Raw genomic sequence first — 23886 nt, 5'->3', positions numbered from 1 at the left:
CCTTCCTGATGTGCAAACATTTAACAGAGGGCAACCTGGAAAACACAGGCGCCTGTCTTATTAGGCAAAACATGTGACCTTTCTGTTAGTTCACAAAAAATCTACATTGGGTTTGAACACTGTTGCACACCATCATATCACTATCTATCCCAAGTTAAAATGCGAGCGAGGAAATGTCAGTAGTCTGCTCAATGTAAGCTGACAAAATCTGAGACTCAGCAACAGTCACATATTTATCCACAGATGATTGCTTGGCTGAACACCATCCTTTTTCTCAGCACTTCCCTATTCACATCCAGGAGCTGCCCAGGAAAACAACCTACGTTAGCAAGAGAATTTTGACTTGAGTGCTTTAGACGTAAGTACGTTCAGACTTTGTTGAATTGTCTTTATCTCAAGGGACTCAGTCATTTAATCATAACCTACAAGTCCAATTTAACTTTCCACCCTCTGTGCTTTAGTTTAAACTCAGCTCTCACACACATGTACAGTGCTGCGTCAAAGCGTTCACTTCACCTTAAAGAGAAAGTCCAGCCTGAAATCAAAAAAAGCATATTGATGTTTATTTAATATTATTATTATCCATCTAGGTGAATGCCTTTCAACCCACTGGTTGGTGTACACGACCAGACTCCTAGGTTGAGAACCAGTGATAGTTTTGGTATGAGTTGCTGAGTTTTAGATATATCAGCCGTAGAGAAGTCTGCCTTGTCTCATAGATAATGGAACAAGATGGCTTGTGGTGTTCTAAGCACCAAAAAAGTAAAAAAATTATTTGAACAGCTCAACAAACTCAACAAACTCAACAGCCTCAGCCAGTGACTTCACATGTTGGATTGTTTGTATCACCGGGCTCTGAGATTCATCACAAACTGTGGTTTTCTTGCTCACCATTGTGTGTTGTACTTGCATGCCACCTCAGTCACTGGTATGTTTTTATTTACAAAGCCTTTGCAAACTTCTTATTAACTTAAGTCTTTGTTCTCTTGACATTTCGCTAGTTGTTGTTCCCAAAGTCCGAACTGAATCGGGAAAGAAAGCTTTTAGGTGTTCAGCACCTACTGCAGGGAACAATTAATAGACTGAATTAAAACTTCAGAATATTGTACCACTTAATAATTTCAAAACTATGATGAAATCCATTGAGTCCAAGTTGTCTGTGTGCAACTGTGTACATGTATATTTTGTTTATTACTGTCGTAACTCTGTGTTCAGTTGTGTTGGCCTGGTCTCCCTTGTAAAAGAGATCTGTAGTCTCAGTAGGACTATATAGACCTGGTTAAATGGAGGCAAAAAACCAAAACAAAAAAACAGATAAACACTCATGTATCATGAAACAGTTGCTCAACATAATCCACAGACCTTGTTGTGAGGTGTTTCATGTAGGAACTATTTTCTTTCTCCTGAGCTACACGTGGCAAGTCAATCACCATGCAGAAGGAAGTGTGCATACTTACAGACGAGAGGCTTGTGCCCGTGGAAGAACAGGATGCAAACATTAATGTCATGCAGTGTGTTTTGACAGAAGACAACAAAATTGTCTCCCAGCTGTCTTAGAAAAATGTTTTCACATCCCATCCATCCGTGCATGGATGAAACAATAAAACATTGCTAAGACCTTGTAATAGGAAACATGACTGTTTTTTCTTTACTTCCTCTCTGCTCTCCACTCCAACTCCTCAGTGCTTTTTTTAGCCTAAGGAGTTAGACTTGGATCGTTTGCTTTCTGAGGTCAACACGACTTTCACTGTTTCATAAACACAGTGTGTAACAGGAGAGGGACACATCATCAACCCTCATTATTTCATCTACATACACTTCAGTGAAACACCACTTATTAAAGTGCTGTTGCACAAACTCCTTCCTCCATCATAGCACACATGCTATCTTACAGTGTTCAGTCCACGGACACACACATGGCAGCTGGATGGTGCAACAGCAGCCTTGTCCAAACAGCACAAAGAGCAGAGGGAGCAGAATTGCTCAGAGGAAGGACACAGGCATCCAGCATTAATCATACACTGTGGCGCACACACACACACACACACACACGAACCCTAGAGGCGGTACCACGCATTTTCAGATGCATAAGTGCAGACACACAGTCGTACAGTAAACAGACACCCACCCACCACCTGCTTTTGTGGGCAAACACAGTTACATGTATGCGTATGTTGATACACGCACACACTCACACACAGATACACACACTCCCCTCAGGACACACTACACCATTCAGGAAACATTAGCAGCATTAGCCAGGAATGCTAATTGAAACAAACAGCTCATGGTTTCTTCATTTCTGAGGTGGGAGCTGGCTGTAATTGAGACTTCTGTGCGTGTGTGTAAGAAAGACAGAGGTGTGTGTGTGTGCGTGTGCGTGCATGCGTGTTTGTGTGTGTATACGTGTTTTTCATGCCAGAGATCTGGGAACCATTGTACACTATTATTGTCCTGCTTTTTCTCCAGATTTGCTTTCAAACACGAAGGAGAGCAAATTGTTCACCATAAACACACATTAGCGCTGACAGGATCAGTGTTCCGGACCAAAACAAACCTGATCTCTCTTTCACTTCGCAATTACATGCAAACACACACTCTCAGTTCCAATCAGAATGTATTTGGAAAGACCCCATCTAATGCAAAATAGAGACTTACGTTAGAGTTGCTGCCATGTTGGACACTGATTTTGTTTGGCCTTCGGAGAGACATCACATAACCAGCATGTTTAAAGGTCAGCTGCTGTGGCAAGGACAAGAAACTAATCCCCCATGCAGTGTTTGAAACTCCCTTACCTGCGCCAAAAGCGAAAAAGTATGTCTGGTTGGGATTTCTCTGCAGCAAGGCGGACACGCGGCGAGCCATTCGCTCATTGCGTTTGTAGATGAGCTCCTGGCGGAAGTAGCTGTCGATCTGCAGGGCCGTCATGCGGTCGTGGGCTGGCAGGGAGCTGTTGATGAAGTGAGGCAGCTGAGAGAAAGTGAGAAAATTTTATGGTTAAAATCCGTAGCAGAGTAAAGCCGTCACGAATCATTTAGATCAAACACACAAAAAGAAAGAGCGGGTGTGAAAGAAACGACAGGGATAGAAAATGAGAGGGATGAAAGAGGAGGACTGAATGGGGGTGTTGGTGACAACCTGGCAAATGTGTGAGCCCATGTGAGTGTGAGACCTGGCAACCGGGAGTGTTTGTGATGTGACGCCTGACAGAAAATGACGGATGCAATGCTACACAAGCTGGTGTTTAAATGAGACGGCATCGATGAATGAAGGAGAGAGGGAAGTGTCAACACTATGGGTGTGTGAGCACATTTTTTTAATGTGACTGTGTACACTAATGTGGTTATATGTGTGTGTACAGTATATCGACCAGTGTGAGTGTGTGAAAGTGTGTTTAATTGCTATGTGATTTATTACGAGCCAGACAGACAGAGCCCGTGCTTCGTTCTACTCTTGGCTGCATCGCTGAATTTAACAGGCTGTTAATCTGCGAGGATGAGCGGGGTCGGACATGGGGTAGTCTGCGTTTGGCACCGGGGTCTTAGCCGTCCAACTCAGACTCACACAGTCTCACTTTCTCTGTCTTAGGTTATTTTGCTTCCTCTCAGGGTATCACTGTACCTGTATTTGACTTTTTCTGGCTCTTTCGCTTGATATATATGCAATAAAATATGAAATATTGGAGATAGGTGAAATCCCAGTACACCAGAGTGCGTCCATTCGGTCTGTTCACTCTTCCTTGCATGCTGTCTGCTGCCAGTAAAAAAATACGTCTTTTCCTAACTGAGGGCTGTTTATACTATCGTGGTGCTAAAATTCTTTTCCATGTGTTGCACTTCCTACTTTGGAGTCCAGAGTTCAGCTTCACACTTCAGTTCTTTGCACTTTTATTGCTTTTTGTCTTTATGATATAAATGTATATATTTATAAACAATATTAACATATTAAACCATATTAAATACGTATTGTCATAATTTACACAAAAAGGACCCAGAGTCGAGACGCTCACAGTGACAGGAAGGTAAAGAACAAAAAGCAAACTTTAATGAGCTGATGTCCCAAAATCCCCAAATCCGAAAGTGCAAAGGAAAATACCGCAGTCATACAAAAACTGAGGACAAACCAATGAACCACAAGGAACAAATCAGGAACACAGGAAACACACAGCAGGCACAGGACGAAAACAGACAAACCGACAAAGACCGAGGGGACAACAAAGACTTGAAGACAAAATGAATTAACAAGGGGATGAGGTGCAGATGGAGAGACGAGGGGAACAGGGCAGTGCTAACGAGGCTGATGTAAGACAGGTGTGGGGGAAAATCAGGCTGAGGAGGAACACAGGAACACGAGAGGGAAACAGAACACTGGGAACACAGGTGAGCAGGAAGTAGAGAGTGACAACAAGACACAAGAGGATGTAATTACAAAATAAAACAGGAAATCAACAAACCAAAAACCCAAACCCATTACACAGGTTTTGGGTTTTGTAAATGCTTGATATTATGTATAAAAAGTGTCAGAGCGGTTTGGTTCACCAACTACAAGGAGGGTTCAGTGAGCTCCACTGCCCGTCACTCTCCAAACAGCCCTTCTGTCACCTTCCTTCGCCAGTCTCTCATCTGAGGAGCAGTACATCTGAGGTGTCTTCCCGAGTCAGAAGGAAAGATTTGAGTTCATGTGTTACAGTACATTTTTGTGTTTCCATGTGTTGGAGTGCACATATGCATATGTGTTTAATCTGGAATTGTATTTAAGTGTGACGAGAACACACATTTATACATGCAGTCGCTGTCTAAAACTGAGTTACAAGTTCACACTTCAGTGAACCAGCTGCAAATGGTGCATAAATCAGTGTGTGTGTGTGTGTGTGTGGGGGGGGGGGGGGGGGGGGGGGGGGGGGGGGGGTCTGAATACTCTATACATGGGGGGATTTATGGTATCACATGTGAACAAGGTGCTGCTCTAGCAGCATCCACCCAAAATCTATCACATTTTCTCTCACTCCCCCGCCTGCTCCTCTTACAGCCTGTTTCACATAATGGTTGAGAGGTTCTAATTCATATGTCGGATATTTAATTATTTCATTTGTGATTCCCATTAAAGGGAAGTCCACCCATTTTCACATCAATGTCACGGGTAGTACTGCATATGTGGAAGGAGTTAGAAAGTCCACTTATCAGACCTCTGTTGCCCAGTCCTTGCATCTCAAGTCTATATTGGGCACTACGACCATACCACACCCCAATCTCTGGTGCAACAGTGTTGCATTTTGGGTAACGTATGCCCCAAGTTTTTAAAAAGACAATAAACCTAGTTCGACTGCATTGATTTTAATGCTTTTTCAAAGAACATCCATTGTGACAGTGGGCGTTTTGATACATTTTTTTTAAACTATCCATAATGAGACCAGCAGTGTTATAGGAGTGCAATGCAGTGGCATGATTTTCAAAACCTGGCACCTACATTACCCACAATGCAACTAGAGTGACGGAAGCAATCAGTCAGATTACATGAAGCTTCCTCTGGAGCCACAAAAGGCTTTATACTTGTTTTTTCCACAAACGCCGTACATCAGCCCAAGACCTACTGCTACTACCTAAAAATACTTTAACTTACAAAGATAAAATAGTATCTACACGCTACTTTTGTATGTTACGAGTATAGTCAAAGCTTGATGTTGTTTTTTTATACCACAAACCATTTACAATACAACTAGTGTGTCTTTTCAATGGTATCTGTCTCTATAAAGCAAACTAAACATGCTCAGAGTAAACCTGAGAGACAAAGATCCCTGACCTTTTTGGTGACATAATGAGGTTATCTGCTACATTATTTGGCAGGTGGTTGAAAATCAAGCCAGAACAAAATAAAATAAGTGTCATTCACACAGATATCAGTAGCCTAATGTCTTGTATCTCTCTGTGTTTTATCAGGATGAATGAACCAGGTTCATCCAGACTGACAGTTGTTCATAATTCACTGGTAAAGTGAAGCAGAGTTGGACGAATATGGGGCAAATAAGTTACAGAGAGAGAGAGGTGGAGAAGGAGTGCTTCATCATTGCTCCGACGGGTGAGGATAGCGTGAGTGTTTCATGACGAGAGCAAAAAGTGTGCGGTCGGAGAGGGGTCAAGGTGGGAGTGTCACGGTAAATGCAGATAACTTATCACGGCAAAGACCATTAGCTGCTTTGTATCCCAACCTGCACAGGAAATGTGGAGTGACAGAGAGATATTTCCTCCCTTCCTCACTACTGGTATCGCTCTGCACTCACTCGCTCAGTCAGTCCATCCTGCCAGCAATTGACTCTCTTCTATTCTTTCTTTATTATTTGGCTCTTTGTAGTCATTTTTTCCTTTCATGTTCTTATATCTTATTCCTCTCCTTTCCTTTCCTTTCCTTTCCCATCATTACTTTAATGTTGCTTGTTTCCAACTTGTCTTCGTTTTTTTTTTAAATCTGAACCTTGGATGTTGAAAAGCATTAACCTGCCCTGCACCGTTCTGCTGGGCCTTGCTGCTCTGGAGCCCATCATCAACCTCTTTCTAATATGATGAAGGTTGAACTGGGAGAGCAACAGGAGTGTTGGAGGCCTCTGGATTACGTCCTAAACTATCAAAAAACACCTGCTGAACGTTCACACACACAGACACAAACCTGCTATAGATCACCAGGAAGCAGGCACCACAGACAGGCGTCTGATTGCTCTAGCATGTGGGGAATGTTAATACATGTTATTATGACACGAGGAGCAGGGGTACACTGGTATGATTCAAAGTGCTCATGCAGGAGACGAATGTAGCAGCGGCTGCAGGTTGAAACTGTGGCTAACAAGCCCTTCATGACCCCCAGAGAGACAGAGATGGATAGACACAGATAATCAGGGAGGAAAAAAGGGAGATATGTATGTGTCTTTTGTGAAGTGGAGTGTCTGTTGTGCGTACTTCTCTTACTTTGTGTGTCTCTAGTGTAAACGATGTGGAATTTCTGCAGCTGAGCGGTGAGTTGAGGTTACATGGTGTGTTAGCTTTAATGAGACTTGAGGATCAGTGAGGAAGGTTGACACGGCATAATTGACTCGCGAGGAGGGCTTTCGAGTAAATCTGCATTCGAGGGTGGAGAGGGTGGCGCCCTATGCATGTGTGCGCACTATATATTGAATGGCCTTTTGACAGCTAGCGGAGCTGGGCGCGATGACTGATGAGGAGGCCATCACTGAAGCAGCAGAGGCTATGTTGGGAAACACAAAGTTAGAGGAGGTCGGCCGGTGTATTTACGGCCGAGTCCAGAGCTATTAAAGTGTCAGACTATCAAGTAACTTGAGGTTGAGAGGAGATTAAGACGGCAATGTGCAGTTTTGTGGAATTGATGTGCGAGCCTAAAAGTTTGAGGTGATGATAGCGTAATGGCAGACAAGTGGGTATGAGTGGGTTGCCAGCTCAAATCGTTGGTCTGACAGATTGAGGGTTTTGAATGCCGTTACAAATGTTTTTGGATTAAAGCTGCATGTTGCTGGCATCTTGTGTGAATATTTTGATATATCAGAAACAAACAACCCCCCCCCCAAAAAAATCTAAAAGATTCACCTTCACTCCGAATAATTTAATTCTTGGCAGAGTAAAAGCCTCTGAAACATTTGGACTAAATCAGAATTTGTTTTTGGCCCTTAAGTGAATACAGGAGGGACAGTAGAACTGTATGTGATACCAAAGATGCAGAGATGTTTTTCTTAACAACCAATCACATACTTGTCATGTTTTATGACCAGGACCCAGCCTCTCTGTCGCAGAACCAACAACAAATGTCTACGTATGATGACACGCTTTATAGATGAAAGACAACCGTGAAACATTCATCGTCCGTCCAAAAAGGTACGTGTTTGATTGATGATGGGCAGTATACGGTTGCTTCCACTTTGGTAGGTGCCATTGTTGGGCCAATATTGCATTGTGTGACAATATTTTATTGTCTGAGTAACTTATTATGTGACATCTTTTCCCTCAAAAAACAGTTTGTTAGAAGCCTAAAGACATATCCAGCAGTAGGTGGGAAGATATGGCAGCAGATATTACCTATTTTGGAGTTTTCGGCAAAGAGCAGTAATGGCATTTGATCGTGTAGTGTGCTGGGCAAGAGGTTCATACTTTTTTTATGGTCTTTGTGTTGGCCTTTTTGAAATCAGCTGTTTTAATTTACAAGCTGCAAAAGCAAACACAGTCTCAGCTGAAAGACGAGTGGATCACGAGTGACTGGACTTTTTTTGTGAGTCAGGCAGCCTGAAATCTAGAGGAGGAGACCAACCTGTGAGGTGTCGTGGTTGAAGATGATGGAGTTGAGGTCTCCACAGTTGTAGTGGGTAATGAGGTCTTCAGTGGTGTATGAGCCCTGCAGGCTGCCTGCTCGGACGCCCTCGTGCTGCAGCAGCGTCTGGTTCAAGGCAAACAGCACCTGCAGGGAGGGAGAAACAGACAGACAGGAAGGGTGCTTTTACTTTCTGCATCCACAAACTCAGTTTTCTCCACTCTGTGCTGTGGAGGAATTTGCCATGAAAGGGGAGAAACTGTGCAAGCATGGCCAGTGTTCCTCTTTAAAATACTGTATAATGTGACCTTAATATACAATGAAGCCGTTATTCCTGACTGTTGGTGAAGTTCTTTTGCAGCATTTTCTTTCAGGATATTTTCATACACTTTCCATACAGGCTGACTACAGGTAAAAGCAGACCACAAAATACATGGCAAAGCTCCACTCACTTTCCTCTGAAGGAGGCAGAAAACGGGAAGAAAGGGAGAGCTGAAGCGAGAGAAAGAGAGAGAGAGAGACCCTTTAAAAAATAACCCGTCCTTCTCTCTCACCAGGCCTGGGTGCCGTAAATTTACAGCACCCATTAAAATCAAAAGTAAACCCTCTTTAGAGAGAATTTATAGCGTGCAGCCGCCAGCCAGCACAACGACTCCACAGCTGTCCTAGACAGCAGGGGTTAACCTCCCTGCTCCCGCCCTCTACAATCCCACGCCACCTCTGACTGGCCTGGCAGCCAGGAACAAGTTGTCAATCACTCCTCAGCTCTCTTACATGAACCAGAGGTGTGTTTTTTGTTCTTTTTGCATGCAGCAGATTGCACACAGTTCAACATTGAACCCAGTAAGACTTGATTAGACTCAGCTCATCATATCTTCAAACTACACCAGTCTGATCCGTGACTATGATCCTAATTACTAAGAAACCTGACTAGAGCTTCGGAAAATACTGCAGGGAGAACGTCAGCATCCGAGCCCGGGTGATTTGTGGAGCAGCTTAAGACCGATACAGCTGCACAACTGATTGAGCCCGATGTCAAAAGTCTAGCTCGTAACTCACGCAATTAAGTAATGTTTTTGCAATCACAAATGCCCATATCGTGCATATTGAATGTTTCAACTCCAGGTAACCTTTACGCAGGGATAATCACAACCAAAGCTCTAAGCTCAACCTTGTGACTCTCTCTCTCTCTCTCTCTCTCTCTCTCTCTCTCTCTGCCTCTCTCTGAGGTCATTGTGTTTGCTAACCAGTCTTGTGGGCGCATTTTGGCTTTAGCGGCACTTGTTTCGTAATGCAAAGAGACAACTGATGAGCTAAAGGCAGGAATTACTCTCTCATTATCCACTTTTTCTTGCTCCACTTTCACTTCAGAAGTGTGTCCACCCTCCTCTCAGCTCTCTTCCAGCTCTTCCTCCTACTGTACAACCATTCTTTTCCAAGTTTCATCAAGAATATTATTTTTCTCAGAGGTGCATGATCCAGAAATGGCTCTCGACCATTTCAGTCTTCAAAAAATATGACTTTGATGCTTTTCTCAGCCCTGGAGCCATCCCCCCCCCCAACGCTTGTTTGAGTAACAACACTTTACCTCATTTCTGTTTCCATCTCTCATGAGATTATTTTATTGCTCTGAATTTGAGGTCATGTGGAGGTGTGATGCCAGGCCCAGACAGGCTAATACCTGCCTGGTGGCTAACTAGCCACAGTAGCTAATTCTGCTTCTACAGGTGCTGATTCTGTGCCAGTAAGGTGCCACTGCCCCTCGTCCTTGACCCACAGGGCTCTTCGCCACGTCTCGAGGGTTTCTCCAAGAGAAACACCAGAGCAGAGCCTGGGCAGAGTCAGGGGCTAGAGCTGGCAGAGCGCATACACCTGCCAGGCTGTTTGTAACGCTGCCAGCTCCAGTAGTTTCCCTTTACATGGCAAACTGCGCCAGACACGACAGACCGGAGGGTGAGTGCAGGAGAGGATGCGTGGCGAGAAGGGAGGGTGTGTGTGTGTGTGTGTGTGTGTGGTTGGTTGTGTTGTTAAGGGAGTTGTTATTTCAATATTGTCTGTCTCCTGGGGAAAGAACATCTCTGCAGCTGTAACCATGGCGCCTGAGTTTGTGCTGGGCTGAATGAAAGAGCACGTCAATCACTGCGGGAAAGGCTGAGGGGGAGAGAGGAAAAATGCAAACATTCCCTATGTATGTGTGTGTGTGTGTGTGTGTGCGTGTGTGCGTGTGTGCGTGCGTGCGTGCGTGCGTGCGTGCGTGCGTGCGTGTTTATGCATACATGTGCACGCACGCATGCATGTGTTGACTGACAGAGTGGGTGTTCTCATGCTGAAGTGGTCCACTCACACTGACAGACTGGCTCTTTTACGAGCAGGCCTTTACAGAGTAACTTACATGGACACGGTTCTCCACATAGTTTACTACTGCAGGTTTTTATTCCTCGCCTCATCTAATACATGCGTGAGAAACTCCCATTGTAATTTAATGAAAGCTTTATAAGAACAAAGCTGGAAGGAGCAGAGCACTCGGATGGTTTTGGAACTTGCGATCAGAGAGCAGCCCTCCAAAAATTCATTAGTGAGCTTTGGAGGGAAAGCAAAAAAATAGAGGGTAGGGAGCAGGAGCAGGAGCAGCTTTAAAAAAAAAGAGGAAATCAGACGGATCTTTTATGCTTCAGAAAATGTCATTTATCAACGTGTGTGCGTTACAGCTATTGACCTTGAAGTGCGTTAAATCCTGGCTGTTTGCTAGCAATAGTGTTAGCTTGTTTGAAGGTTTTACGGGTCTGAAGCGTGAGTAGGTGCCGATGACAAGGTGCTGGAGCCGAGAAAGCTCACTCTTGTCGACTACATCACTCCCCTATTATACCTCCTTAAATCTGAGTCGGAGAATGTGAGTGATGGATCGAGCTAAAGGGCTCCGGGCTGCGATACAACAGAAGGAAGTGTCAAACTGTGGAGGCCAAATGCTGAACTCTGGAAAAGAGAGGAAAATATAATACCACGGACTACTTTTTACTTGACAGCTGTAGGAGTCGGTAAAACGATCTTCGCTAATCGTTAATGAAAAGCACAACAGCTGTTAATACACAGATCAAGAAAAAAAACGAACACTGTCACACATCAGTAATGTCCGCTTCGATTTCTTTCCTCCGTCATGTTCACTTTCTCCAAGCTTCTCGTCTAATTGTTCTATCCATACTCATTTCTCCTCTCTACATTGTGGTGAAAACAATGAGGGACATATTCCACAATGAAAGAAAGAAAAGAAAGAAAGAACAAAGGAAGGGAGGAGTAATAGTACAAGGCAGACAGAGAGCAAAGAACAAAAGCCCGAGAGAGTTGAAAGTGTGAAAGAATGGTAGAAGACAAATAAAGCCTTGTTCTCAATGAGAGGAGCATGTGTTGTGCAGATGGTGATTCTTCTCCCTGTTTTTGCACAGTGGAGTGTTTGGGTTAGGTGGTATACACAGTGTACGGGTGCTGGGTATAACGGGCAGTCAGGTGCACCAAAGCTTGATGTGACTGCCAACGTCAGGCTGGAGATCTGAGAGGGTTTGTTAATTCACATATCTCAGTCTTTCTCCCAGCTTAACTGAAGCTGTTTCTCTCAGTACACCTATCTCTTTTTGACAAGTATGTATCAGGGCCTTTGTAGGTTTAAAAGAAAAGACAGAGCCGAGAGTTGCATTCAGAGACAAAACTCACAAATTTGTATGAGACTATGAGGAAATTCTTTTGAGATTAAAGACACAAATTTACGTGTTTTAAGTGTTTTGTTGAGGACCCACACCGTATCTACGTCGTCACACCACAGCTCAATTCGCTGCAATGTCTCTTCAAAGTCTAGATTCTTGATATAAAATGGTGAGTTTTTTTTCTTAACATTTTATATCTTTATAATCTCAGAGGATATTTGAGGGAATATTTGAGAATGTTTTTTTGTTGTAAATTTAGGACTTAAATCTCAAAGATCTCTAAATCTCCTCATAAAATGTATAATTTTAATCTTGGATTATTTGAAATTCCTGGTCACATTACTGAGTTTTCAGCAGTGTTTATAACAAGTTATAACACTGCTGAAAACTCACAATTAAAACAGCAAAGATTTTGGGAAAAGTTGGAAAAGACTCACAGTCACGCTGGCAGCTCTGTGAGGCTTTAATAATGCACACATTGCACAGTGGTGCTTTGAGCTTAACTCTAATGTTGGCTGGCTAAACTTAACTTCGTGACAGAAAGCACATTTCCTTATTTCTCTGACTAACGGGAAGTATGGTCTTAATTTTATAAAAAGCAATTGAGATGAAATCGAAGCTATCAATCAAACATGCTGCTGTGCTTTTGGTCATTTTTGCTCAAACATAAATGAATTTATCAGCAGTCAGTCGATGCTTAAAAGCTTTACAGCATCTTTGAAGACAAACCGTCTCTGTATCTTTATCTCCGGTCATTTAATCAGCCCCTGATAAAGAAAACAGTCCAAACAGTTTCAGGGTGGTGCGTTCCCCTCGACCGCTCTCGTCTCCCTGAGAGCCGCTTGTGTTTCATCGCCCGAGAAAGAGAGTAGCTAGACCCCTGACCCGGGACACGCACTGCTGGGTTCCTCTGGGTCGAGCCAGCTTCCCCCCTGGGCTCAGACGACAAGAGGGGATTGGGTTCACAGCACCCTGGGGTGACTGAAGGGAAAGGAGGTGGGGAGTTGAAATAACATCCAGGGCAACCCAAGAATAGGAGAAGTGTGATAGCTCATCCCCGTTCCCCACAGAGCAGCCCCAAAAAAGGGTGTGGACCAATTTGTGCGAGTGTACTTTCCCCTTCATGGCCACAGTAGAAAACCATAAAAAAACAGCCATGTGTCCATTTTCTTTCAACTTGTGCTATCTCAGTATGACTTCATGCTTGAATGTACATATAGCAGTGGCGGGGGTGTTTTAAAAGCCTGCTGTCGTCTGACCTTTTAGTCCACCTTGAATACATTAGGGGGAAAGATGGTGTCACACAAGACCACATCAAAGTTGTCTGGACAGTCTCACATGATAGCTTCGCTGTTGTCTCCAACAGTTTTATCAACAAGATTCTCAAGACTTTCTAAGGGAATTGTGTAACCTGTTGAGGGCTTTAAAGGCAACACCGCAGCATAAAAATGCCTCAAACGTGACCTCCAACGTCAGAGCGTTGCCAAAGTAGTTTTACAGCCGTTCAGCGCCCTTCTGCATTCGTATCGTTTACTCAGTTGAAGGTGAGCAACACTTTTAACTCATCACATCTGGCATCAACCGCAGCAAGCCAGAGCCTTGTTTCTTCCAACTCTTTATCCCTCTTAATACCCACAATACACTCACACACACACACATGCGTGCGAACTCGCAAACACAACCACCCGTAAGCACACACGTTTATAATTATACACACCAGATTCCTCTTTGAGCAATACCTGTATACAAAACACTCTCTGTAGAAAATGAAAGAGAAGACATTTCAGATCTTTTCCACCGGATGCAGCGTCATTATTTGAATATTGTTTCTCCTTCTGCGTCTCTTTCTCTTCCCACTTCTCTCGTTCTCTCTCTTTCTCTGTCTCACTAAGGCCCTCACGCTGCCTGGTCTACCTCCTGTCTCAGCCTAGGAAATCCAGGGATTACCAGAGGAACAATCCCAGTGGCAGAGGCCTGCTGCTCCCAGCTTCCACAGAAAGCCTCCTATTCTTCCCCCTCTTTCTTCCTTAGGTCCTGTCTTATTTCCTCTCTGAGGCAGGGGGTGAGGGTCCAATGATGGGAGATATCCCTCTCTTAGCTCGGAATGGTAAAAGTCTTCTAAACATCCACCCCCTCCTTGTTTTTTGTCTTATCCGCCCTTCCTCTGAGTTCATTCTCTCCACTATCCTCCTCTCGGCCTGCTCTTCTCCACTTGTTTATCTTCTGCTTTCCTCCGGTGAAACCAGATCTATAGGCACCCGTACAAACACACATACTGTATACAGCCCTCCAGTCCCCAGAGCCTCCTGTCTCTCCTTAATAAGAGTCTCCAGTGAATGGGGGGGTGGGTGTCGCCCCTACACTTGTCCACAAATAAACCCCGCTGTTTGACTTGGCAGCACTGCTGCTGGGCCAGTCATCCCAGCTTTCCTGCCTGCCCTGAAAACAGAGAAAATAATAAAGTATCACTTGATCCGGAGTGAAAAAGCGCACAGCTGGTCTCTCACCGTGAATGCCCACAAGCAGAGGGTGTGGGGTGTGAAAGAGTGGTGGAAAATTATAGAGGGAATTTGTGCTAATTTTTGTTTTCTTTCAACATCAAGAGCGCGGAGCTGTTGAAGAAGAATACGTCTGTGTGTCAATATGTGAGGACAACACTGCTGAACATTACAGGACTTATAAAGGTGACAGGTGGGGAGAGGAAAAATCTGTCAGATTTCATCTCCTTGCTTCGGATTTCCGACTAAAGTACTAAAATATGTGGTAAAACACAATGCTTGATTAAAAATGGTAAATTAAAGGTAGAATATGTAAGACTCGGTCACATTGAATTCATACAAATAGAGGCAGTATATTATCTGGGTAACTGCTAACTCCTGCTAACTGTAGCAGCCGTTAGCTCAGTTATCTCAGTTATCATTATTTTTGCATCAACAATAAATCGGTTGACTGTGTGCTTTGAATGGTATCACACCGAGAATGATCACCCAACTTTGCGGTTCCCTGTTGCTCTACGGACTTTTTTAGCATCTTTAAGCTCGTTTTTTTGGTTTGGTCAGTGACTGCCTGGTCTATTTAGCAGCTAAATAGCCAGAACTTTGTCTCAGGAGTTGGTGGAGACCAAAATTTGCTACTACCTCTGGTATATTTAAATATTATATTTAAATAGTCATTTGCATTTTTTGTATGTTGCATATTTATATGTTTTTTTAATGGTATGTGACAATATGTTTACGTTAAGTCAAAGTTTACAGCCTGTCGCACTTTCCCCAAGTGGCCCAAACAATCAATTAATTCAGTTCTGATGTAAATTAAATTAAATTAGATTAAATTTAACACCACTTTCCTTGCGCATTGATCACTGGTATTCAAAAAGATCTTTTTATATTGCTACTTTTATACTGTGCTTAAAGTGCAGCCTATACATGTGGTATTGGGGTCTATAAAATTATCTCCTTTGAATCATTCAGAACTGAAGAAAAACAGCATGTGTTGGCTTCATGAGGCTTTATTATTTTTAATGGCCTGATCTGCTTTATTTCAAGACACAGATTTATTTCCTATAGGATCACTGATGTAAATAAACTGCATCTGAGGCGAATGAAATGATCTCACCCAAGATAAAAGGACTTTGTACGCTAGATCGGGTCACTCCAACCTTATCTCCCTCAAAGCTTATAGTCCACCTCTAACATCATGGCCTCCACTAATCCTAACACATTTCACAGTCCACTTTTTTTTCCAAGGGAAAACTTTTGTTGAATTCCATCGGATTTATCCGGCTCCCATTATGATGTGTGATGCTATCCAAACCAGATGAGCTGGGTCTTCTCCACGGCATGAGAAAGGAGCAGGCAGAAAACAGCCGTGTATGTTTAAAACATGTCTCCTCGGCCCCAAACCAAGGCCCGACCACTCGCTCTTATCTCCCCCAGTCTGCTTCGGTTGGACTAATGGCTTTAGACAGAATAATTCCAAAAGAATGATTTGTCCTTTGTAAAATCCACATCTGAGGTCCGGCAGAAACACGAGAGGTGCACATAATCTCCTGCATGAACATAAATTGTGTAATGGAGAAAAAAGCGGATCCAGATTGAGAAACAGCAAGTGTCCAAACAGTTTGCCGGGCCAGGTGACTAACTTCGTTCTTTTTAAAGAGAGGGATCCTCGCAGACGTTTTTTCCGTGTGAGCATGCAAGTCCGGCACGCATGCAGCCCTCAGTCATCACACGTTGTTCTGATGATATTCAAATGATGTCATGCCAAGTTGAGTCAAACGGGTTTTTCCTCAAATAAATCAGTTCAGGTTTGTGAGTGCACCTAAGCAACTGAAATGTCCTTGTTTGTACTATTTAACAGCCGGATTGGATTTCCCCTGCAGAGGAGTGGACACTTTAGTAGCGCAGCGGACGATGGCTATAAAAACGTTCATATCAAAGGGATATGATTGAGACGTTTTTATGTATGAGTTAGGATCTGCATATGTGTTTCAGTAGAGTGTGTGTCAGCAGGGGAGTAGAAGGTGAATGGAAGGGGGGGGGGGGAGAGAAAAATGAAGTGAGAGGCAGCATGAGAAGAAAAAAAGGAAGAAAGACAAAAAGTGGGGAGAGATGCAGCGGGGGGTGTAATGTAAAAAGACGCAAGAGTCAAAAAGAGAGACAAAAAGTCCAGATGTTTACAGTTAACCACGAGATGTAGAGAGACGAGAGGAGGGAGCACAACTATTGCTCCTCACCTCCTCCTTCTCCTCCTCCTCCTCCTCTAACCGGTCTGGAGCACAGCTGGGCAGCTTCGTCCCCCACCATCTCCCTTCTTCATCCTCCCAAAGCCCCTCCATCCTCAGTCCTGTCCCCATCCCTCCAAAAACAACTCATGCCTCTTCATCTCCCATCATTTTTTTCAAACCCCTCAATCACCAGCCTTCCTCCCTTTCCCCACCCAGGTTATGTGTTCTCAATGACAAATCTCTAGATTATACAGTTCATCAACATCCCTTCATCCTTCTCCCACCCATCCCTCCCTCGTGCTCTCTCTATTCTTTCATTTGATGGCAGCTCTCCCTCGACCGCTGTCACCGACCTCTGTTTATTTAGCTTTCATGTCCTTCCTCCTTCCTGTGCTCCACTTGGTACACACTCGGCATGTGTGCGTCAGCATGCACTTGTAACTCAATGCTTGTGTGCATATGTGCATGCACGTGGGCACTGTTTGTGTTTCCATATGTGTCTGTCTCCACTACAGACTCTGCCCAAACTGCACAGTGCTCTGACTGTCTAATAGACTGGAGCAGCAGAAGGAGGAGTAGATGGACCAAACTTCCTCTCCTCTCCTCTCCTCTCCTCTCCTCTCCCCTCTTCTCCTCATCCCTCCTCTCATCTCCCTCAGTCATGGCTATATTAGGCTCAATGCTGAAGCTAACGCGGCGTAATCCCACACAAGCACACCATTTCACGGCAAATCAGCAGGAGAAATGTTCAATTTCATGCGCGCGTATTCGGCCTGCAGGAAAACCAGACGGAGACAAAACGAGAGTGTAATGTATACCTTACAGCACAAAAGAGACACAGACTGTGAACAAGCGGCGTATATGTGTACAGTATGTGTGTGGGGGTGCTAAATAAGGGCTCTCAAGGGTCACGCTGCTCTATCATTTTAAAACGTTCTGTCAGCACATCACTGAGGAAAAAGTCCAAGTCATCTCCCCGATGAGAGCAAGCTGCCTCAGATGAAGCGTGGAAAGGGACGCACAAACACACAAATGTGCTCAACCTTTCCAACTATTGCTTACCGAGGTTTGCCAGCACTTAACAACTGTAGGACCACCAGAGAGGAGAGACCTCTGATGTGTTTGACAGATATAAAAAGTATTTTTAGTTTTGGAAAATTTTTATTGGCTGTACCTTTTTCTTCCAGTAGTGAAAGGAAGTTTAACCCTCTTCAATGCCACGGTCTGTCCATTGTAATTTTATGAGTGCGTGTGTATAATTTTGTTTGTGCATTCAGTCGAGTGGCCGGACCGAGACATGCTCTTTAGCCTCTGCCAGAAGAGCAGGCATTCCCCTTCCAGTAACTCCCAAGTTGTTTTTTTCTTACATGCTGTTTTCTTATCGGGATACAGTAGCCCGTCACAGTTACAGTAAAGAAGAATATTGTGCTCATTTTCAGGTTCTTAATTTTATTTTGGGTTGCTACTTGAATAGGTTTACATGCTGTAATGCACAAAACAATGCATCACTTTGCTCATACAGTCCACTGCTGCAGCACTGTGTTCCCCGTCCGTCTGAGACGCTCTGTTTTAGCTCCTGTCTCTTTAAGAACCCTCTCGTATTCCCAGTCTGCTCTTATCGGTCAGTTCGAACACGCCTGAGCAAGCGCCGCTCACCGTGTCTCCAGTCGGCTCCGTCATGTTTTCAGCTTCCAGTTAGCTTCACTTCTACCATGAATATAGGCATAAATTAACCAAATGTGTGACGTACAGTGATGTCACAAAGGCAGCGATGTAAAGGCAGGACTACTGACGAGCTGTTTCAGGCAATTCAGGGGCAGTGTTTTCTGTGGGGGAGAGGCGCTCCCGTTGGCACGGACTTTGGGCTTTTTAACTTTCAAGAGCTTTAACATGCACAAACCTTTATAACACACTGAAAGAAAGGGAAAAAACTAAAAAGCAAAGTGCCACATGCAGCCACAGAGGCTGAGCTAGCTGTTGATGGACGTGAGTAAATGCCTCCAAACTGTAGTCTGGCTGCTTGTTTTTTATTTTTCTATTTGTTAAACACAGAAAATGTTAAGTGTGAGTAGATTTGGAGTTGTCAGAAGGCATCTTATCAGAATGGGGCTGTGTAGCGGGAAGCAGTTTAAAAAATAATGTAACTGCTGTGCAGTGTGTAACTGCACAAGATCTCGCAAACTCCTGCTGTCTCTCCGTCTCTGTGTCTCCTCTGTTTCACTCTTTCTGCATGAATGAAAAGCAGATGAAGAGCAGACTAACAGTCAGTCTACAAGGTTTCACGTGCTGGACCGACTCAGGAAATCTCGGTACAATCGGACACTACTTAATCCACTTCCACAGTGTCTGATCACAAGGAGAGATATCGCACACTTGCAGACATTCACACACACACACACACCCAACGCAACCATTCTCTGAGGCCTGCGGCTTTCACTTCTTCACAGAGGAGTTAAAGCTGCAGCTGGTGATGGAGACCATGCTAGAGAAGGAAAAGTAAGAAGAAACACAATGCGACAGCTGTGGGGAGAGGTGTCAGGGAGGAGAGTAAGTGTGTTAAACTGAAAATTAGGTTTTAAAGAAGTGCTATAATAGGAGTTCCTGATGTTATTAAATGTGTTACTTTTCCATAGCATGCATATGGCACCACATGTGTAAGTCAGTTGTTAGAAGGTATTGCCTTCAAATGTCTAATTTGTAGGAAAGGTTGATTTTTGAGTCCCATTCCCAACTTGCCAAAGACTGACGCCTTGGGTTTGTAGGTCGAGTTGGCTGCCATCCCAAAGGGTCAGTATTTGACGAGTTGGGACTGAGACTCAAAAGCCAACTTTCTTACAAATTGGTCTTTTAAGAAAATAAATAAATGAATAAATAAATAAAAATAGATGTCTCTTGCATTGAAACATTGCAATTGGGTAGTATTAGTATTAGGTGATGTAATTTTTGAAATGGAATCGAGCTACCTTATGCAAAAAAAGGGAGAAAGTAATTGAAAGATGCAAGTTATATTCCGCTGATGGTACATTAAAGGTAGTTTTTATTTAAGACATTTTCAGTTTCAAAGTAGAAGAATTAGCAAAATGCAACAAGACTTCTGACCTTTGTGTTTGCATCAACATACCTGACCTCCCTTCATCAGAAACCGTTCAGCAGTTAAGATTTTAAATGACATTTATGAATTTGGGACGTCGGCCAGGAGGATTCTACAGTGCTACTTTTACAGTAATTACTGTGGTTCAGTTTTGGCCTCAACACACTGCAGTTAATTAAGAACCTGTTCATGCTGACAGCTAAAGCAGACGTCAGGCCTGTGCTGAAAATTTAACCGAGGAAGAATTAATCATGTTTATGAGCAGCGCATGAGTGAGTCTGCCTGCATCATCAGAGCAACTCATCAGTGTTGGAGGCAGCAGAGTTGGAGAAAAGTCGTGTTTGCTTGTGTTTGTGCCTGTGAGAGACAGAGAAAACATTATTTGTGCGTCTGTGTGTGTTAGGAAGAGTGAAGGCAGAGACGGAGGCTGCGAAGCCAACATAGAGACAGAGCAAAACAGACAAACAAACAGACAGGAAAACTCACAGAAGCACCACTGGGAGGTGGTGAAGAGGGAGAGAGCCCGGCGATACGATATGGGAAATAACTCCCCCATACTGCCAGTGGTTTGGAGGTGGAAGGCAGAGTCCTGACGGCATGTGGTGGAGGTTTACAGGAACGCTGGCCATAGATTAGTAGCTCTTCCTCTCGCTGGCCTTGACTCGGAGCGGTGCTGGCTGTCGCATCAGAGACGGGGCAGTTTAACTGCCCTCATAAGACTCTCATTATTTCATAAATCTGCAGTTTCGGCGCTCAGCTCTGTTGATTTGAGCCCATGCCAAGGCTTAGAGAATGTTTTTACAATCTCCCTAATTTATTTACAACCTTGATTCATTTCTGTGTACATGTGTGAGAGAGAAAGAAGTCGACAAAGTCCGAGGATGGATGAAGAGGTGAAAGTAATTGAGCTGCTTCTCTGTTTGCTTGTTGTTTGCTTGGTTGTGTGTGTGAGCTAATGTGATAATTCTAGCACAGCGCCAACAGAGTATTAAATATTGCCACGTCTGGTGCGCACATGAATTTATTCCTTCATGAATCAGTAACACATATTTCTAATACCAGATTTTACACATTCTTGGCTGCACCTTGTCTTCGTTATCTGGCCTCTGGTGCTGTGACTGTCTGCTTTAAAGGTCTCATATTGTAGAAAGTATGATTTCCATCTGTTTCTTGACAATAAAGCAGGCATAGATGCTACTTTAATACCACGAAAGTATCAAAACAGCCGTCAGGACTTCTGTAAGGTTGTGATGTCTCAAACCTACAGTCACCACCCTCGGCCAAGCACAGTGTCTCAAACCTCACAACTAAACCTCAATTTGCTAAACTGCACCGTCTACACTCCTCAAAAGCAACACATACACCCTTTATTTCTTGCTTTCTTGCAGGGCACACACACTCACGTACACGTCCATATGCGTCCCACCTCCAGCCACCCAGAGCTCTGCCCTGCAGCCTCCCAGGGAAAGTGCTTGGTACGAAGAAATCCAATATGATTAAGACTATGATTGCTGCCTCTAATAGTTTTAGCACCCATACCCTCTATTAAGGAAAACATTGGGTTTGGACCACAGCTCAGCACAGGCTTCTGACAGACGGGATCAGCCTGTGGGAAAGACTCATAATTCAGTGTATATGTGTGAGCGTACAGTGTGAGTTGTACATATTCAGCTACGTACATCTGTCTGTTGCGCTTTTTCTACGTCTCGTGTGTGTGTGTGTGTGTGTGTGTGTGTGTGTGTGTGTGTGTGTGTGTGTGTGTGTGTGTGTGTGTGTGTGTGTGTGTGTGTGTGTGTGTGTGTGTGTGTGTGTGTGTGTGTTTCCGTGCAGCCCACAGCGGCTCAAGGGCAGACTTGGTCAGCCTTGCATAAGGGCTTGTGGTCACAACGACCAACAGATCACAGGATTGTGGCTTTAAATGGGCCGCAAATCATCAAACAGGCCACACGGATAGACAGGAATGCTGAAGCAGACGGGAGGAGTACAGGATAAACAAGATTACATCTTACGCAGTTTCTCTTTACTGGAAGAATAAAACCTTTGGGGGAAAGCCAGTAGCAGAGATCAGTAGCCAACATTGTTTTGTGTCTATGGACATACACTTTGTCCACTGCAGAAACGATAAACAAGAGAAGGATACTTTAATAAATGTATGATGCTCCCCCTTTTCCCAAATTTTGGCATAACATAAATTCAATAAATTGGAAACCATTTCTCTTTTGTTGAGCAATTTATACACCGACAGGAGAGATTAAATACAAGTGAATGGTGCAACACAAGGAATCAGCTATGATAGCTTATTTCATTTTGGATTGTCCGCCAAAATGCCCCACGAGCAAATCCGCAGACTACAGCATTTCCATTGGAAATGAACGGAATCCGCCACAAGATTTCGACATTTTAACGAGTAACCGGGCATTTTTGGGCTCAATCTTTGAGACAAACCTTTAGTTTTAAACTGAGTGTGAAGGATTGCAAGTTTACTCTACATGTGGACAAGCTCCAACTCAGTGTTGGAAAACTGAAGCTTGTATTGTGTTGTAGGAAAACACTGATTAGGAACTGGAGGTTAAGTTCCTTTCTGGAGCCAATTTGATGTTGAGCAGACACAGAACAGTTGTTTGGATGGAAGTGAACAATTGCAGCTACAACACACTTCATGTGAGGACAGGCCGCATATGCGCACACTCAAAAACACACTCAGTGGCCGACTCAGGCTGCCAGAGGGAAATGAATATAAGATAAAAAATAAAAAATAGGAAAAAATAAATAAAAAGGGAAACCTTGAGGGCACTTTATCACAAGTTCTTGCACATTGGGTCACTTTAGAGGGCACTTTATCGTGTTTTATCTACCACTTGGGCATCCATGAGGGCACTTAACAGCGTTTTTTTTCCGAACATGGGTCAGCAGGCGGGGTGAGTGCCCCCTGAGTCCACCAGTGCACACACTACCTCTTTGTGACCCTGGCCTAACCTTAGCTTTATCTCTCTCCTGATCACTGCTTGAGACTACAGGCCAACTGTCTGCCTGAACTGCCTCTGGAGCCACAGACACACAAACAAACACACACACACGCACACTGATATACACACACCTCAGCTTAATGGGCCAAGTTCCACCACAGAGGAAACAATTTCCTATCAAAGCTGCTGTGAGTTTCCAGAGCTGTTTGTTTAGTTTTTTATTGTAAGAGATGATTCCCTTTCTAATGTTCTGAGTTTTAAAATAGGCCAGTGTTTCACCAGACTTTTGGTTTGAGGCTAATCTTTGTCCATTAACAAGGCCTGAATTGCTTCACTATGCCCCTGTCTATTCATATGAGGTTTACTGGTGGCATTGTCTAAACATACAAGAGCTTTTTCTTCAACGGTTTCCATCTCACCACACTCCCCGCTGTGCCAAAGCCTATCTTAATTAGCACTGGGATTTTACTAGATGACTGTTGGTTTAATACACATCTTCCTTGACAGTGGTTAAGTGCCAAAGTCAAGGCTGACTGAAAATGTTATGTGTCTTTAACACACACACACACACAGAGACACATGATATTATCGACTTGAGGGTCAGTGAAAACAATATCTGTCAAAGTCTATTGAATAGAACTGGAGCCACATCAAGCAGTGCCACAGTCTGTGTGTGTGTCTGTGTGAGTGTTTATGTGTTCTCCTGCATGCATGAGTGTGTGCCAGTGACCCAATCGTCAGCGTGTGGTTACGGGTGAGTAGCGGTGGTTTCAATGGCTCCACACACACACTCTCAGAGGGGCTTGCTGACAGATGCCTTACACAGTTCGGGGGTTACAACAGAAGAATGGAAAAGAGTGATTGTATTCTGTAGCGCCTGCAAATAAATAGCTTGTCCACCACAGCCATTGTTGTGAAAATACCATAAAGGAAGTATCACACAGTCAAACACACACTGGTATAAACACGCGTACACATACAAACATGAAAGGACATAAAAAATAAAGAAAACAAGAGAAACATACTGATGTTTGCAGTCTGGGGACGTCACCTTTTGAGCAACAGGAACAAGCTCGAGACTGTTTACCCCGCCAAAACAAAACT

The 23886-nt window shown here is 43.8% G+C and overlaps 2 protein-coding genes across 5 annotated transcripts in view; one reads left to right on the top strand and one right to left on the bottom strand.

Annotated features, from left to right (window-relative positions):
- The window catches only part of trabd2b (TraB domain containing 2B), a 67379-nt gene that overhangs the window by 19815 nt on the left and 23678 nt on the right, over nucleotides 1-23886 (bottom strand). The window contains exons 3-4 of the mRNA XM_084355975.1: nucleotides 8305-8451; nucleotides 2796-2970 (exon numbers count right to left, since the gene is read on the bottom strand). Coding sequence (XP_084212101.1) covers nucleotides 2796-2970; nucleotides 8305-8451 — 322 coding nt within the window. The remainder of the gene's footprint in view (nucleotides 1-2795; nucleotides 2971-8304; nucleotides 8452-23886) is intronic.
- LOC311259106 (uncharacterized protein) overlaps nucleotides 1-23886 on the top strand; it is a 76964-nt gene that overhangs the window by 48980 nt on the left and 4098 nt on the right. The gene's annotated exons all lie outside the window — the stretch shown is intronic.

The sequence above is a fragment of the Pagrus pagrus genome (genome assembly GCF_965226575.1).
Source record: "Pagrus pagrus genome assembly, chromosome: 6".
Classification (NCBI taxonomy): Eukaryota; Metazoa; Chordata; class Actinopteri; order Spariformes; family Sparidae; genus Pagrus; species Pagrus pagrus.
Note: the sequence above shows the minus strand (reverse complement) of the source record. Positions and strands in the feature narration are given on the sequence as shown.